Source organism: Ranitomeya variabilis, chromosome 1 (genome assembly GCF_051348905.1).
Source record: "Ranitomeya variabilis isolate aRanVar5 chromosome 1, aRanVar5.hap1, whole genome shotgun sequence".
NCBI lineage: Eukaryota > Metazoa > Chordata > Amphibia > Anura > Dendrobatidae > Ranitomeya > Ranitomeya variabilis.
In genome coordinates this window covers 115,886,272-115,903,623 of record NC_135232.1, presented here as the reverse complement: position 1 = coordinate 115,903,623, position 17,352 = coordinate 115,886,272, and the positions used below count along the sequence as shown (strand labels likewise).

Here is a 17,352-nt window from a genome sequence, read left to right as displayed (position 1 = left end):
TCATTGGGGGACACAGGACCATGGGTGTTATGCTGCTGTCCACTAGGAGGCGATACTATGCATAATCTGAAAAAGATTAACTGTGCCTCCTCCTGTGCAGTATACACCCCTGGACGGCATCAGCCTTCTCCAGTTTTTGCTTAGTGTCGCAAAGGAGGCACACCTAAAGATTTTTACTCCGTTTTACTCCGTTTCCCGTTTTCCGACGGGATTACAGATGAAGAAAAGAGGGTCTCCTGTGAGACCCCCGGCATGGCTCCTTCCTCGGCCCCCTATTATGGGGTGCCCAGTTGAAGTTGAGATGGCTATTCCCCATGCTGCTCCTTCCCCAACCTCTCGGGTGTTGGTTCGAAGTCGAGACCCCCCTCCTTCCCCAATTCCTTTTGGTTTCTGGGTTGAGGTCGAGGCGAGGATAAAGGCCCCTGAAGGTGTGTGACAAAAGCACCCTCCCTATCCCCCTCTGGGGGTATTAGGTTGAGACACCTCAGGTAAGGCCTGCACAGGCAGCATCCTACAGCTCCCAGCAATGGGCCAGCACACTGCGCCTGCATCCAGGGACCCCAGCCCAGCTGCGGGCTCCTGTTGGGGCCGGGGGGAGTGCAGGCAGGCATGGCACATACAGACACAGGGTTCCCTGCGTCCCTGTCTCTGCGGCAGCACCAGCTCTATACTGCCTCAGGGGGACCCCAGCCGGGCTCCCCCTTCCGCTTATAGCCCCACCGCCATCCTGCCTTCAAATCCGGAGGGGTCCGGTTCAGATCCGACCCCCTCCCGGACTTTCGCGCCGGCCTGGAGCCCTTCTGGGCCTCAGGCATCTAATTTAGGCCCCGGCTTCGGCCTAGCTGAAGCAGCAGCCTCCTCTCCGCCCCCCGGCCCGCCCCCCGGATGACAAATATGACACTCTACAGTGTCATACAAGGGGCGGATCGAGACAGAAAGGGCGGGTTTTTTATAGCCTTGCCGCCTTTTTCCAGCTCTCCGCCCCCTTCTCCTCCTCTCTCCTCGGTCTCTGCAGCCATTTTCGGCTGCAGATTAACCCTGCATCTCCTGGTCTGCAGGACCAGGCAGCCAGTCTCCGGGGGGCACAGGACTGTGGATTTTCGGCGCTGGACCTAGGGGTACACTGGTGGGGTAAGATCACAGCTGGGTTAGTTTTACTCAGCTGTGAATCCATATTACCTATAAGGCTCCCCTGTAGGTTCTCTACCCCTGTAAGGTCCATCTGCTGGCAGCACTTCTGCACTCTGTGCACTATGCCGGGCTCAAGGTCTAAGAGAACCAGGCAGAACTGCTATTATGCATTCTGCACAGCCTGCGGGACCGCTCTCCCCAGTAGCAGCACGTACCCGCATTGTCAGAACTGTATACAAACTACTGTGTCACAGCCTCAAGAAGCCCCTGCCAATGCCTCGGTGTCTAATGCCACACCGGAATGGGCTACTCAGTTATCGCAATCTATGACGCAGTCTATAGATAACCTAACTTCCACATTGCTTCAGGCTCCGCAGGGTCATGCCCCGGCTATGACCGTTACCCAACAACGGGAGAGCTTGACTCAGGAACAAGATGCCCCTGGCACATCCACGTCTAGGTCAGGACGCAAGCGGATCCATAGATCAAGTCCATCTGCGTCATCCCATAGCACACGGTCATCCCCCTCTAGGGAGAGACACCGTTGCTCCAGGTCATCTAGACCGTCCCATTCCAGGGACAGACAATGCAGATCTCCGCAATCCCCAACCAGAGAAGGCCTCCTCCCCAGCTCACCCAGCAGGGGACGCCTCAGTGATACACAGGATTCGGAAGGCATCTGCGTCTCTGACTCAGACAGGGAAACGGAGGGGTCCCTGATCCCAATCCCTCCTAGCAATACAGCGCTAGTTGAGGACATAATATCGTCCATCCATCGGGTGTTGGACATTTCTGATCCGCCACCAGAGGCCCCAGAACATCAGATTTCCTTTGAAGGACCTCTGAAGCCGCCTAAGGTTTTCTCTAACCACCCAGAGTTTAAGGCGATCCTTAAAAAACAGCTCTCACAGCCTGAGAAAATATTCGCTAATCGCAAATATCTGGAGGCGAGGTACCCCTTCCCACAGAAGGACACCAAGGAATGGACAGATCCACCTGAAGTGGATCCCCCAGTCTCCAGGCTAGCAGCACAGACCCTCCTTTCACTGCCAGATAGCTCAACCCTAAGGGACGCAGCAGACCGGCAGGTAGAACGCATGGCTCGTTCAATTTTCGAGGCTGCAGGGGCATCCCTGGCTCCCGCGTTCGCCTCAGTTTGGGCTGCCAAGGCCATCCTGGCCTGGGCAAACAATTTACAAGCCTTCCAAGCATCCGCTCCTGAACTGTCGGACCAAGCGGTTCAAATTGCTGTTGTAGCAGATTACATGCTCCATGCAGCTCTGGATTCAGCAAGGGGAGTCGCGGGGATAGCATCAAACGCCATCACGATTCGGTGTATCCTCTGGCTGCGGGAATGGAAAGCGGACGCAGCCTCAAAGAAGTCCCTCACGCACCTCCCCTACCTCAGTGGGAGACTTTTCGGTGAACAGTTGGACACTATGATATCCAACGCCACAGGGGGTAAGAGTACTTCTCTTCCCCAACTGAAACCTAAACGCACTTACAAGAAGCGTAACCAAACTCGATTCCGATCCTTTCGGAATTCCTCCGGCTGGTCCGTCTCGCGTCCAGTACAAAATCGTAACCGTTCCCCACGCAGGGACAACTCACGATCGACGCAAAGGTCGGACAAGACCTGGCAGTCAAAAGCAGGCCAGTCTAAGGCCAGAGGAGGAAAATCTCAGACCTTCTCCTCCTCATGACTCACGGACTCCGGAAGACACCACACCAGTAGGCGGCCGACTTTTGCTCTTTCATCAAGTCTGGCTGCCTATTACAGAAGACAGGTGGGTCACGGAACTAGTGTCTTCCGGATACAAAATAGACTTCACCTCCAACCCAGCGGACCGGTTCTTCCTCTCTGTCCCCCCAAAACCGCCAGCCAAGGCTCGAGCCTACCACCAAGCGGTCTCCTCGCTTTGTCAATCAGGAGTCATAGTACCGGTACCCACGACCGACCGTTTCCGAGGGTTCTACTCCAATCTGTTCGTAGTTCCCAAGAAAGGAGGCAGTGTACGGCCCATACTAGACCTAAAACAGCTCAACAAATATGTACGGGTCCGTCATTTCCGCATGGAGTCCCTTCGGTCCATCATTGCGTCCATGGAGAAGGGAGAATATCTCGCCTCCATAGACATACAAGACGCATACCTGCATATACCCATTGCACCTGCCCATCAGAGGTTTCTCAGGTTCGCAATAGGCCAGGACCACTACCAATTCGTGGCTCTCCCCTTTGGACTCGCCACGGCTCCCAGAGTGTTCACCAAGGTCATGGCAGCCACCATGGACGTCCTGCACTCCAGAGGCATAGTAGTCGTTCCATACCTGGACGATCTACTCATCAAGGCTCCCACCTTCAAGGACTGCGAGCTCAGCGTCTCAATCACAACCGATACTCTCAGTCGCATGGGCTGGTTAATCAACCTACAAAAGTCATCACCAACCCCGAGTCAGTCCCTGACCTTCCTGGGAATGTTATTCAACACCTCCAGGGGTCTAGTGCTCCTTCCCAAGGACAAGGCACTGGCTCTCCGACTAGCAGTTCGCACCCTCCTCCGCAAACCCCCTCGATCTCTCCGGTTTGCCATGAGAGTTCTCGGCAAGATGGCAGCGGCAATAGAAGCTGTCCCATTTGCCCAGTTTCACCTCAGACCTCTCCAACTAGCCATTCTCAAGTCCTGGGACCGGAATCCCTTTTCTCTCGACAGGGAGTTCCAGCTAACGTCGTCAACCAGGAGGTCCCTGCACTGGTGGCTCAAGCCAACCTCGCTAGCAAAGGGGAAATCCTTTCTCTCAGGTCAATGGAAGGTCCTGACCACCGACGCGAGCCTGACGGGTTGGGGTGCGGTGCACCTACACCACAGGGCACAGGGCAAATGGTCCCCAGCGGAAGCGACCATGCCCATCAACATCCTGGAAATTCGTGCCATCCTTCTGGCATTGAGGGCCTTCCATCACTTACTGGCAGCCTCTCACATCAGGATACAGTCGGACAATGCCACGGCTGTGGCATATGTGAATCATCAAGGGGGGACCCGCAGTACCCAGGCGATGCGGGAAGTGTCACATATCCTCCGCTGGGCGGAGGACACAGGGTCGGTTCTTTCGGCGGTCCACATTCCGGGTGTGGACAACTGGGAAGCAGACTTCCTCAGCCGACAAGGAATAGACTCGGGAGAGTGGTCTCTCCATCCCGAAATTTTTCAACAGATCTGTCTCCGCTGGGGGACCCCGGATGTGGACCTAATGGCATCCCATTTCAATGCCAAGGTCTCCAACTTCATTGCCAGAACACACGATCCGCGGTCGCTCGGAGCAGACGCTCTGGTTCAGGACTGGACCCAGTTCCAGCTTCTGTACATTTTTCCACCTCTCCCCCTGATATCCAGAGTGGTGAGGAAGATCAAACAAGAGGGAGTTCCAACCATCCTCATTGCACCAGACTGGCCCAGACGCACATGGTACGCCGACATCGTACAACTCACAGCAGACGCCCCTTGGCGTCTCCCCGACCGCCACGATCTTCTATCACAAGGGCCGTTCTACTTCTACCACCAGAACTCAGGGGCTCTCAATTTGACGGCGTGGCCCTTGAGACCTGGGTTCTAACCCAGGCAGGGCTCTCGGCAGATGTCATTGGAACCATGATCAGAGTACGGAAACCAGCCTCTGCCAAGATTTATTACCGTACCTGGAAAGCTTTCTTTACCTGGTGCGAATCTCGTGGCCAGATCCCACTCCCTTATTCCATACCCAAAGTACTTGGTTTTCTCCAATCGGGTCTGGAGGCCAGGCTGTCCTTGGGCTCGCTTAAGAGCCAGGTGTCAGCCCTCTCAGTGCTTTTCCAAAGGCGCATTGCTACCAGCCGCAAGTAAGGACTTTCCTTCAGGGGGTTTCCCGATTGGTTCCCCCCTACAGACGACCACTAGAAACGTGGGACCTCAACCTGGTCCTGACAGCATTGCAGGAACCACCCTTCGAACCTCTTAAGGAGGTCCCGCTCCGCCTTCTTTCCCAGAAGGTGGTTTTCCTGGTGGCAATCACCTCGCTACGCAGGGTGTCTGAACTGACAGCACTTTCCTGCAGACGGCCTTTCCTGGCATTTCACCAGGACAAGGTAGTTCTTCGTACGGTCCCATCCTTCCTCCCGAAGGTTGTGTCCGACTTCCACCTCAATGAGGAAATTTCACTACCATCCCTTTGTCCGGTTCCGGTTCATAGAGTGGAGAAGGCTCTGCATACGCTTGACCTTGTCAGGGCTTTGCGTATATACGTGTCTAGGACTGCGTCCTTCCGGAGGTCTGATTCCCTTTTCCTCCTTCCGGAAGGCGGCCACAAGGGTATGCCAGCTTCCAAAGCTACTCTTGCCAGGTGGATCAAATCCACCATACAAGAGGCGTATCGCCTTAAGAATTCTCCTCTTCCAGCCGGCATTACGGCACACTCTACACGGGCGGTAGGGGCCTCCTGGGCCATTCGGCACCAGGCTTCGGCACAACAAGTGTGTAAGGCGGCCACTTGGACTAGCTTACACACATTTACTAAACACTACAGGGTTCATACCCAGTCCTCAGCGGACGCGAGCCTGGGTAGACGTGTCCTGCAGGTGGCGGTGCCCTAAGTGTACGGGCCTGTCTGCACAATATTCGTCCATTGCTTCCCACCCAGGGACTGCTTTAGGACGTCCCATGGTCCTGTGTCCCCCAATGAGGCGACAGAGTAAAGGAGATTTTTGTGTACTCACCGTAAAATCTCTTTCTCTTAGCCTCTAATTGGGGGACACAGCTCCCACCCTGTTGCCCTTTCCGGGCTGTTGTAACTGTTGAGTTCTCATATTGTTTCTTGAGCTCGTACATAGTTGCCTTCTTACAGGCATAATTATGTTATTCATGTTACGTTCCTCCTACTGCTTTTGCACAAAACTGGAGAAGGCTGATGCCGTCCAGGGGTGTATACTGCACAGGAGGAGCCACAGTTAATCTTTTTCAGATTATGCATAGTGTCGCCTCCTAGTGGACAGCAGCATAACACCCATGGTCCTGTGTCCCCCAATTAGAGGCTAAGAGAAAGAGATTTTACGGTGAGTACACAAAAATCTCCTTATTGTCCCTACCTATGGGGGTGATAAAGGGGGGGTTCATTTACAATTTTTTTTTATTTTGATCACTGTGATAGGTTTTATCACAGTGATCAAAATGTACCTGGAACGAATCTGCCAGACGGCAGATTCGGCGGGCGCACTGCGCATGCGCCCGCCATTTTGGAAGATGGCGGCGCCCATGAAGAAGACGGCCGGACACCACGAGGCTCGGTAAGTATGAGGAGGGGGGGGGAGATCGGAGCACGGGGGGGAGCGGACAGGAGGATGGAGGGGAGCGGACCACAGTACGGGGCAGAAAGGAGGACTGGGGAGGCGATCGGGGGGGGGGGGGCAGCAGATTAGGTTTTCCAGCCATGGCCGATGATATTGCAGCATCGGCCATGGCTGGGATTGTAATATTTCACCATTTTCATAGGTGAAGCCACCCCCCCTGGGCTGAAGTACCACTCCCCCTGTCCCTGCAGATCGGGTGAAATTGGAGTTAACCCTTTCACCCGATCTGCAGGGACGCGATCATTCCATGACGCCACATAGGCGTCACAGGTCGGATTGGCACCGACTTTCATGATACCTACGTTGCGTCAAAGGTCGGGAAGGGTTAAGGGAAATATGCAAATGCATGTAGAAAAGCCGCGGAGACACCATCAAGTGTTTCTCAACGCAAGCAATGAATAGCCAGGTCTTTCACCGGGAAGGAACAACCACGGGAAGGGCAGCATCCAATAAAGGAAAACCACCTATGTCAAAACATGGTATCCATCCACAGACAGCTGTTTCGGGGTATTTTTTTTAGTAAAGACTTTGCTATAATACAGATGACATGGATGCCGTTGGTGAAGAAATCCGCTTTTATTGTTCTTTAATCGCCATTTGAAGTTTGAGATTTTGGTGCACAGGGGCCGGACTGTGCACTGGGTCTTCTACTCCCTGCTTTTGATTCCCTGGCCTTCCTGTCCACCTCCGGTCTTTAAATGACAAATTTGCTTTTGGACTTTTTTCCTTTTGTTTATTCTTACAGAAACTTAGATTCCTCACAAAATTACAATCGATAATTAAAAACTCAATTATGATCATTCATGTTTCTTTTATTGCTCCTCACTTCTTCCAATAAATGGCGCTAGAGTTCTAGTTCGCTTCCTCTCTGAAGATACAATTTGCATATTTAATTTCCCAGAGGAGCATGCATGGCTTATAAGTCTCCTCACTCTGATATACCAGGCTTGGCTTGTCACTCTCCACATGGAGAAACCCCTGTTGCCATGTAATGTGCTACATTCTGACACGTTGTGCCTGTTCCAAATTAAATTGTAAAATCCAAGTACCTACAGGAGAGTCACGCAGGCACACATTTGTGGATCTAAGCAGACCTCTCTTTATTACATCGGTCAGTGTTTATATAGGTTTTCACTAGACATACATTGTAGTGATATTATTGGCTCAGCTTATCTCTACGTATATGCTGGCATTAGCATACATACATTTAATTGGCTAAAGTCAATATCTACACCTACCTTCACAGTCTAGGTATGGCTCACGTCTTTACTTTCACTTCCTTATACGTCATCTCCAAGTCCCTTTAGAAAAAGAAATTCCTGAGATTCCTTATCTCAAAACACAGACTCCATTTTGGAAAGCAAGGAGCTAGATGTAGAATAACCAAAGTGGAGTCAGGATAGCTAAATAAAACCTGCTCTTGTACCCCTTAGATCCAAGGCTGCTAGTAAAAGTCTATTGTATAGGGAAACAAACACACCGTTCATCAATGTCTGTAAACGCTCAATGGACAGAGATTTTCATGAAATCTCATCCACTTTGTTCGGAAACTTTCTGCACAAAAACAACAGCAGGAAAGTGCTGAACATATACTGTATACAGGTCCTTCTCAAAAAATTAGCATATAGTGTTAAATTTCATTATTTACCATAATGTAATGATTACAATTAAACTTTCATATATTATAGATTCATTATCCACCAACTGAAATTTGTCAGGTCTTTTATTGTTTTAATACTGATGATTTTGGCATACAACTCCTGATAACCCAAAAAACCTGTCTCAATAAATTAGCATATTTCACCCGTCCAATCAAATAAAAGTGTTTTTTAATAACAAACAAAAAAACCATCAAATAATAATGTTCAGTTATGCACTCAATACTTGGTCGGGAATCCTTTGGCAGAAATGACTGCTTCAATGCGGCGTGGCATGGAGGCAATCAGCCTGTGACACTGCTGAGATGTTATGGAGGCTCAGGATGCTTCAATAGCGGCCTTAAGCTCATCCAGAGTGTTGGGTCTTGCGTCTCTCAACTTTCTCTTCACAATATCCCACAGATTCTCTATGGGGTTCAGGTCAGGAGAGTTGGCAGGCCAATTGAGCACAGTAATACCATGGTCAGTAAACCATTTACCAGTGGTTTTGGCACTGTGAGCAGGTGCCAGGTCGTGCTGAAAAATGAAATCTTCATCTCCATAAAGCATTTCAGCCGATGGAAGCATGAAGTGCTCCAAAATCTCCTGATAGCTAGCTGCATTGACCCTGCCCTTGATGAAACACAGTGGACCAACACCAGCAGCTGACATGGCACCCCACACCATCACTGACTGTGGGTACTTGACACTGGACTTCAGGCATTTTGGCATTTCCTTCTCCCCAGTCTTCCTCCAGACTCTGGCACCTTGATTTCCGAATGACATGCAAAATTTGCTTTCATCAGAAAAAAGTACTTGGGACCACTTAGCAACAGTCCAGTGCTGCTTCTCTGTAGCCCAGGTCAGGCGCTTCTGCCGCTGTTTATGGTTCAAAAGTGGCTTTACCTGGGGAATGCGGCACTTGTAGCCCATTTCCTGCACACGCCTGTGCACGGTGGCTCTGGATGTTTCCACACCAGACTCAGTCCACTGCTTCCTCAGGTTCCCCAAGGTCTGGAATCGGTCCTTCTCCACAATCTTCCTCAGGGTCCGGTCACCTCTTCTCGTTGTACAGCGTTTTCTGCCACATTGTTTCCTTCCAACAGACTTACCATTGAGGTGCCTTGATACAGCACTCTGGGAACAGCCTATTTGTTGAGAAATTTCTCTCTGGGTCTTACCCTCTTGCTTGAGGGTGTCAATGATGGCCTTCTTGACATCTGTCAGTTCGCTAGTCTTACCCATGATGGGGGTTTTGAGTAATGAACCAGGCAGGGAGTTTTTAAAAGCCTCAGGTATCTTTTGCATGTGTTTAGAGTTAATTAGTTGATTCAGAAGATTAGGGTAATAGGTCGTTTAGAGAACCTTTTCTTGATATGCTAATTTATTGAGACAGGTTTTTTGGGTTATCAGGAGTTGTATGCCAAAATCATCAGTATTAAAACAATAAAAGACCTGACAAATTTCAGTTGGTGGATAATGAATCTATAATATATGAAAGTTTAATTGTAATCATTACATTATGGGTAATTAATGAAATTTAACACTATATGCTAATTTTTTGAGAAGGACCTGTATATGAGCAAGAGACACAATATTATTACATACCTAGTACCTTTAGGCCACGTTCACACTTTGCGGCCTGCTTTGCGGGTTAATCCCGCTGCGGAATTGATAAATCTGCAGGGCAAAACCGCTGCGGTTATCCCTGCAGATTTATCGCGGTTTGTTCCGCGGTTTCCGCTGCGGGTTTCCGCCTATACTATTGATGCTGCATATGCAGCAATATGCAGCATCAATAGTAATGTAAAAAATAATAAAAATTGGTTATACTCACCCTCCGATGTCCGGATCTCCTCGGTGCTGCAGGCGGCTGTGCCGACAAGGACCTTCGTGACGTCACGGTCATGTGACCGCGGCGTCATCACGGTCATGTGACCGCGACGTCACCACAGGTCCTGCTAGCACAGCAACTGAGACCGGACGCCGCGGGCAGCGCTGAGAGGTGAGTATAGCATCATTTTTTATTTTAATTCTTTTTTTTACACCAAAATATGGTTCCCAGGGCCTGGAGGAGAGTCTCTCTCCTCCACCCCGGGTACCATCTGCACATTATCCGCTTAACTTCCCGCAGCGTGGGCACAGCGGGTTTTGTTTTCCATAGGGTAACATTGTACTGTACCCTGCATGGAAAACTGCTGCGGATCCGCAGTGTCAAATCCGCTGCGGATTCGCGGCAAAACCCGCAAAGTGTGAACGTAGCCTTAATGCCGTTTTCCCTATCATACTAAGACGAGCAAGGCCTTTGAATGCCTCAAGACGACCACAAATGACGGCAGAATAAGAGATGGTTTACTTATGCATTGCAAGACAGTTTTCATGTCTTTATTCACCCACTGCAAACCTTATTTCTTTCTAGAGGAATTTCTGAGTCCTGATCAATGCACAGAAAATGACCCATCCAGGAATACGCAACAATCTAACCAAGGACCGATCACAAGTCCAGAACTGCCATCCCTTCCGTCCAGCCCTCATGATGATATATGTGCTGTGGAGAACAGTGTTACAGTAGATCCAAGGTTGGAAACTTTTATAATTTTGCTTTTTTATCTTAACCACATTAGATGGTTACAATATCCTAATGTTTTTATTTTTACTTCCTTGTGTAGAATTATGGGATCTCCTCACTGTTCCCCCAATCCTGAGAACCATCCAATACATGACAGCTTGCCATTGCCAGTAGAGCAGGTAACGGGATGGCTCGTATTGTAGCGCTGAAACAAATGGCAGACTTTTTTCTATAAATGTTGATTTAATACAAAATGAATCTTTTGCAATGCTGGTGGATCCTCAAGGATCTGTATTGTTAACGAAGTGTAAGCATTTAGCTTATATTGTTTTACTCATGCTTTGTTTTTTACATATATAGATGAGTTACTCCGTCATGGAAGGGGATGCTGATGTTCTGCTGCAAGATTTTAGTTCTCAACATGTCAGTGTATCGGGTAGGTTGATGCTCTGTTCCATCTTGTAACGCTACTTACACGCCATGGCATCTTCATCCATAAATAGTCTGCTGATGGCAAAGAGGGGTTAAGTGGACGTAAAAATTACCTGAGTTCCCTCTTTGTGCACCAATGTGGCCATGATGGTGGAAAGAGCACACAATGCCCACTGTGCAGCGGTAAACTGTGACACTACTGTGTGATCACTTCTCCTTGTGAGCCGTACTGCCGATCCGGGAGGGAGCGGACCATCTCACACTATTGTAGAGACTTCACTGGATGTGGCGGCTCAGTAGACCACATAGGAGCAGATCCAGGAGGTGGAACCAGCATTTCACACTTATGGCTTACACATACCTCAACCATAATCAAACCTCTTTTTTTTTTTAAGCCCTGTCTGAGCATCTCCATTTTTACAGTTGAATCCTATTCCGATTGTTACTCTATTATCTAAAAGTTTAACTTGTTTGCTTGTCTTTACAGATTGCTTCATAGGAGAACCAAACTCTGGAGAGGAAGCCACATTTATTCTGACACTGGTGGAAATTCCCATTGAAGATGACTATGTCTATTCTTGTGATTCCAACGTGGCAGAAAGTCTCCCGGCACCTGTAATGATCAGTTCAGGCTCCACTCAAGCGCGAACAGAGAATCTTAATCCAAGGTGAGATAATGGTGATGTATAACCAGACTTAAGGTACCTTCACAATAAACGATATCGCTAGCGATCCGTGACGTTGCAGCGTCCTGGATAGCGATATCGTTGTGTTTGACAGGCAGCAGCGATCAGGATCCTGCTGTGACATCGTTGGTCGGAGAAGAAAGTCCAGAACTTTATTTCGTCGCTGGATCTCCCGTAGACATCGCTGGATCGGTGTGTGTGACACCGATCCAGCGATGTCTTCACTGGTAACCAGGGTAAACATCGGGTTACTAAGCGCAGGGCCGCGCTTAGTAACCCGATGTTTACCCTGGTTACCAGCGTAAACGTAAAAAAAAACAACCACATACTCACATTCCGGTGCCCGGCGTCCGCTTCCCTGCACTCCTCCTGCATCCTGTGTAAGTGCCGGCCGTAAAGCAGAACGGTGACGTCACCGCTGTGCTCTGTGGGAGATGCCGGAGATGTTCGGCGCTGACACAGGATACAGGAGGAGTGCAGGGAAGTGGACGCCGGGCACCGGAATGTGAGTATGTGGGGTTTTTTTTTACGTTTACGCTGGTAACCAGGGTAAACATCGGGTTACTAAGCGCGGCCCTGCGCTTAGTAACCCGATGTTTACCCTGGTTACCCGGGGACTTGGGCATCGTTGGTCGCTGGAGAGCCGTCTGTGTGACAGCTCTCCAGCAACCACACAGCGACTAAACAGCGACGCTGCAGCGATCGGCATCGTTGTCTGTATCGCTGCAGCGTCGCTTAGTGTGAAGGTACCTTAAAGGTACCTTCACACTCAGCAACTTTGCAACGAGAACGACAACAATCCGTGACGTTGCAGCGTCCTGGATAGCGATCTCGTTGTGTTTGACACGCAGCAGCGATCTGGATCCCGCTGTGCCATCGCTGGTCGGAGCTGGAAGTCCAGAACTTTATTTGGTCGTCAGGTCGGCGTGTATCGTCATGTTTGACATCAAAAGCAACGATGCCAGCAACATTTTACATGGAGCTAACAACCAGCGAGAATGATAAGTGAGTCACCACTACGTCACAGGATCACTCCTGCATCGTTCTGGAGTTGCTGTGTTTGACGTCTTTACAGCGACCTAACAGCGACGCTCCAGCGATCAGCTCGTTGTCTGTATCGCTGCAGCATCGCTGAGTGTGACGGTACCTTAAAGCCGCCATACATAAGACAAGTTTCAGGTCATTTGTCCGGCAGCTATATTTCCCAGGTCTCCCATACACAGGAGTTCACCATTGTTTTCTGAGACAGACCCTGCCAGACTCTTCTGGCACACGGAGACTTCTCTTCAAGAACAAAAGGATCGGCAGTCCGAACTCATACATACCAGGTCCTATAATTCCCTGAGGAAAGAGTAAAGAGGCCTTCAAACAGATTAGACTGTCGTCCAGGCCCACCATTAATGGCAATTTCAACTGACATTAGTCTATTGAGTAAAAGGCCTCCTCTTGAGGCTGACACATTATTGTTCTTTATCTCCTTACATAGTGTGGAGACTGTATCACATGAGCTTCTTACCGTCGGCCAGGAAGACGCAGATCCGGGGTTAGGCTTGACTTCAAGAAAGAGAAGTGCGCAGTGCATGGATGATGGAGACCTTCCTGCACTACCAAAGAAACCCAGTGTTTCAGAGGTAACATTATATTGTGTTTGGGTCTAGTTCTATTTCTCGAATACCAATCTTCTTCTTTTGTGGCACAGATTACATCATATAAAAACATAGATGTGAATAACTCCCATTGTGCTTGACATACATCTGTTCATTGATTAGTTTCCTATTGTATTCAGGGCTTCGGATTAATTCTGTTTCTTCCGCGACTTACTAATAAAACAGTATGCAATTAGTTCTGACTGCCATCATGACTTCTGACGGCTGCAGAGTTTGGCCCCTCACTTTTGCAGACCATACTTATCCTCTTTAGCAGTGTTCCCCAACTCCAGTCAAGAGCCACCAACAGGTCATGTTTTCTGGATTCCCTTAGTATTGCCCAGGTGCATCACCAGGACAGGCAAGAATTCCATCACCTGGCAATACTAAGGAAATCCTGAAAACATGACCTGTTGGTGGCTCTTGAAGACTGGAGTTGGGGAACACTGGTCTGTTGCAAGACAAATGGATTAATTCCTAGACTAAATTCACAAAATACATTCAGACTTCAGAATTAATCTATGGCCCAGAGTAAAGAAGACTACTGTGTCCTCATATCAGACCTCTTCACTTTCCTCATTCCTGGATCACTCTTCAGCTTGGGTTCACTGTACAAAGGGTCTAAGGCTGACAGTCAGGACGTCTTGATGCCGGGTGAGAAGCTGCGTTGCCCTGAGCTGAAAAGGATCCTCCAGTCCTCAAAGATTACATCAAATTGATGAAAACTGCATTTGTTTGGATTTAGGGGAAATGTTCCCCCATTGCCCTTCCAAATTTACCCATGTTGTGCATCAATGTTTCTTGCTTGTTTATTATTACATTTGATGTTTATTTAGATAAGTTTCTTAACTTTTTCCTTTTATTATTCTTTGTAGCAAGTAACTGATCCAAAAATCAAAGGAGCAGGTAACTATTTAATAAGTATAACTAACTTATTCTTTCATGTGTATGTCTTTATTTGCTTACTGTGAGCTTCCATTTCCTTTGCCATGTAGTTCGCAGGCTGTTCTATTTTACAGGGAAAATAGCGCCGCAACCTTCACTGTTTTCCTTTGTAGAATGATAGACAAGTAGAAGTATCCCAAAAAGCTTCATAAGTCAGTGGGGCCGCCACGCACCATCGGTGTACTTTTTCTTATAGATGCAGTAAATTGTATATTATGAAGAACAGAAGCCACAACAAAGATGTAAAAAGGAGACCATTCTGTGTTACTTACGTGTCTTACTGCTAACCCATCCTTTTATGGAATATGATCTCTGGAGGCAGATTATCAAAGAGATCTATGTCCAGCCCATAGTGCTGAACAGCTCGTTTACATAAAAAATGGAATACTCTGGAATAGAATATCAGATTGCAGATATGAAGACATAAATGTATTCAGCTTCCTATGACAGACATGCCCATACATATAAACTACTTAGGATGGTTGATCTTATTGACAGATTGCATAAAAGAATTGCAGTGAGAGCTACTGTATATTAGCTGACATTTCGTCTACTTCTCACTTTTTGCTACATGCCAAAAATGTCTGAATTGGGAAAACTCATTTAATGTATTTCTCTGAATGGTTTGTATGAGATCAATATTAAACGTGGCTGTTTTTGTTCTGGAAACATCACTCTCAAGTCTTTTTAGTGCTCTGCCCATTTTACCAGGCCACAATACTAGAAGGATAACAGTTAATTTTGGGAAAGCAGCCATGGTGTTCTAATCTGTTCTGAGGGTGTCCATTCTTTTGGCTAGTATCAGCCACAAAAAAATATTAACTGGTCAAGAGGCTGAATTATTACTTTTTAAACAAGAACTTCCTTATTTTTAATTCCCCAATTAGTTTTTTTTTAGCTCATCTTTTACTGATCCAATGATTGTCAGTAAATTCAATTATTTTGTCAGCTCCTGATATCGCTTTCACGTATATTTTTCAGCTGTGGAAGGGGATGGTAATGGAAAAGTTGCACCTGAGGTTTCTGATACTGAGCCCATGCCAGACGTGTCTCCAGTCGGCGTTGCTGCTGTAATAGCAGGACCATCTAACTGGCCAGTAGCGAGGACCACCGGTATTGTTCCTGTGGAGATGCCTGGAATATCGATTACTGATCCATTAGACAGAAATTTGCCTTTAGCATTTGCAAATCCGAGAACGACTTCTAAAACCACATTGAAAAGGTGCGTGTGCCACCCGCCGATCCTGTGTAATACAGAGTATGTCTACAGTGATATGCTGGGATATCTCTCTCTAGTGTAAGCACACACTGCCTTGTTCTCCATTCATATCGTATTAGAAACCGCGGTGATCATGCTTTCTGATCTCACGGTATATGTATGAGTGTTTGTATGTATGTATGTATGTGTGTGTATATATATATATATATATATATATATATATATATATATATATATATATATATATATATATATATATATATATACATATATATATATACATATATATATATATATATATATATATACATATATATATATATACATATATATATATATATATATATATATATATATATATATATACATACACACACACACACACACACACACACACACACACACACACACACACACACACACACACACACACACGTACACGTATACATACACAGTACAGACCAAAAGTTTGGACACACCCTCTCATTTAAAGGTTTTTCTCGGTCCCCCATGACAGCACTACGGAGAGAGGGGATCCGCCCTTCAGGGACAGGAAACCTACAGATAAAAAGGGCGGTACCTCTCCCTCGCATCAGTTGGTTTCCTGTCCCTGACGGGGAACCTCTTTTCGGCAGTACCTGCAAAGAAGACGCGTATCCAAAGGACCAGGACCGGACAGTCGGGTTCCGGCAGCGAGGAGGCTCCTGCCGCGGCTTGTCCGGCACCCGAAGCCGCCACCGCTGGAACCGACGGGTTCTTCAGGGTGTGCGGGGGAGAGACCGCCGCCAGACTCTGAGGGAGGAAGGGGCGCTGGTCACCCGGAGCTCCTGTGCCGGCCTCTGCACGCTCCGGGTGCAGAAAGATGGCCGCCGCTCCGGGTGGACTCTGACGATTCTAAGTCCTCCCTATCTCCTCTGATGAAGATTCGGGCCATCATTGCTTCCCACTAGAGGAAATGGACGCTTTAGTAAAAGCCGTCAGAGCCACTATGGGGGTTGAGGATCCCAGACCCGATAAAACGGCTCAAGATATAATGTTTGGAGGTCTGGGACAAAAAAAGCGGAGAGCTTTTCCGTTAAATTCCAATGTCCAGACACTGATCAAAAAAGAATGGGAAAAACCGGACAGGAGAAATTCTTCAGTACCCTCGCTTAAAAGAAAGTACCCCTTCGATGACGAGGCGTCCACTTCTTGGGACAACGCACCAAAATTGGACGTAGCAGTGGCCAAAGCCTCGAAAAAATTTGCGCTCCCGTTTGAGGATATGGGCACCCTCAAAGACCCCTTAGACAAGAAAGCGGATACCTTTCTTAAAGGGGCATGGGAATCGGCTGGGGGTAGCTTGAGACCTGCAGTCGCAGCGACCTGCACCTCCAGGTCTTTGATGGTGTGGGTTGACCAGCTGGAAAACCAGATTAAGGACGGGTCACCCAGAAGTAAATTGCTTGATTCAATCCCGGCAATTAGGGCAGCAGCAGCGTTCCTAGCGGACTCCTCAGCGGACTCAGTACGTTTAACATCCAAGGCCGCTGCCCTCTCCAACGCAGCTAGAAGGACCCTATGGCTTAAGAGCTGGCCAGGGGACCTCCAAACAAAGCTGAAATTGTGTTCTATCCCATGCGAGGGAAATTTCTTATTTTGGGGAAACCCTGGATGACATCCTCCAGAAAGCAGGGGACAAAAAGAAGGGGTTTCCAAATCTGGGGCCAG

At 48.3% G+C, this 17,352-nt stretch overlaps 1 protein-coding gene across 1 annotated transcript in view; it reads left to right on the top strand.

The window, feature by feature from the left end:
- LOC143806921 (uncharacterized) overlaps positions 1–17,352 on the top strand; it is a 192,541-nt gene that overhangs the window by 139,345 nt on the left and 35,844 nt on the right. The window contains exons 35-41 of the mRNA XM_077287965.1: positions 10,565–10,724; positions 10,815–10,893; positions 11,075–11,150; positions 11,634–11,814; positions 13,319–13,463; positions 14,354–14,384; positions 15,405–15,645. Coding sequence (XP_077144080.1) covers positions 10,565–10,724; positions 10,815–10,893; positions 11,075–11,150; positions 11,634–11,814; positions 13,319–13,463; positions 14,354–14,384; positions 15,405–15,645 — 913 coding nt within the window. The remainder of the gene's footprint in view (positions 1–10,564; positions 10,725–10,814; positions 10,894–11,074; positions 11,151–11,633; positions 11,815–13,318; positions 13,464–14,353; positions 14,385–15,404; positions 15,646–17,352) is intronic.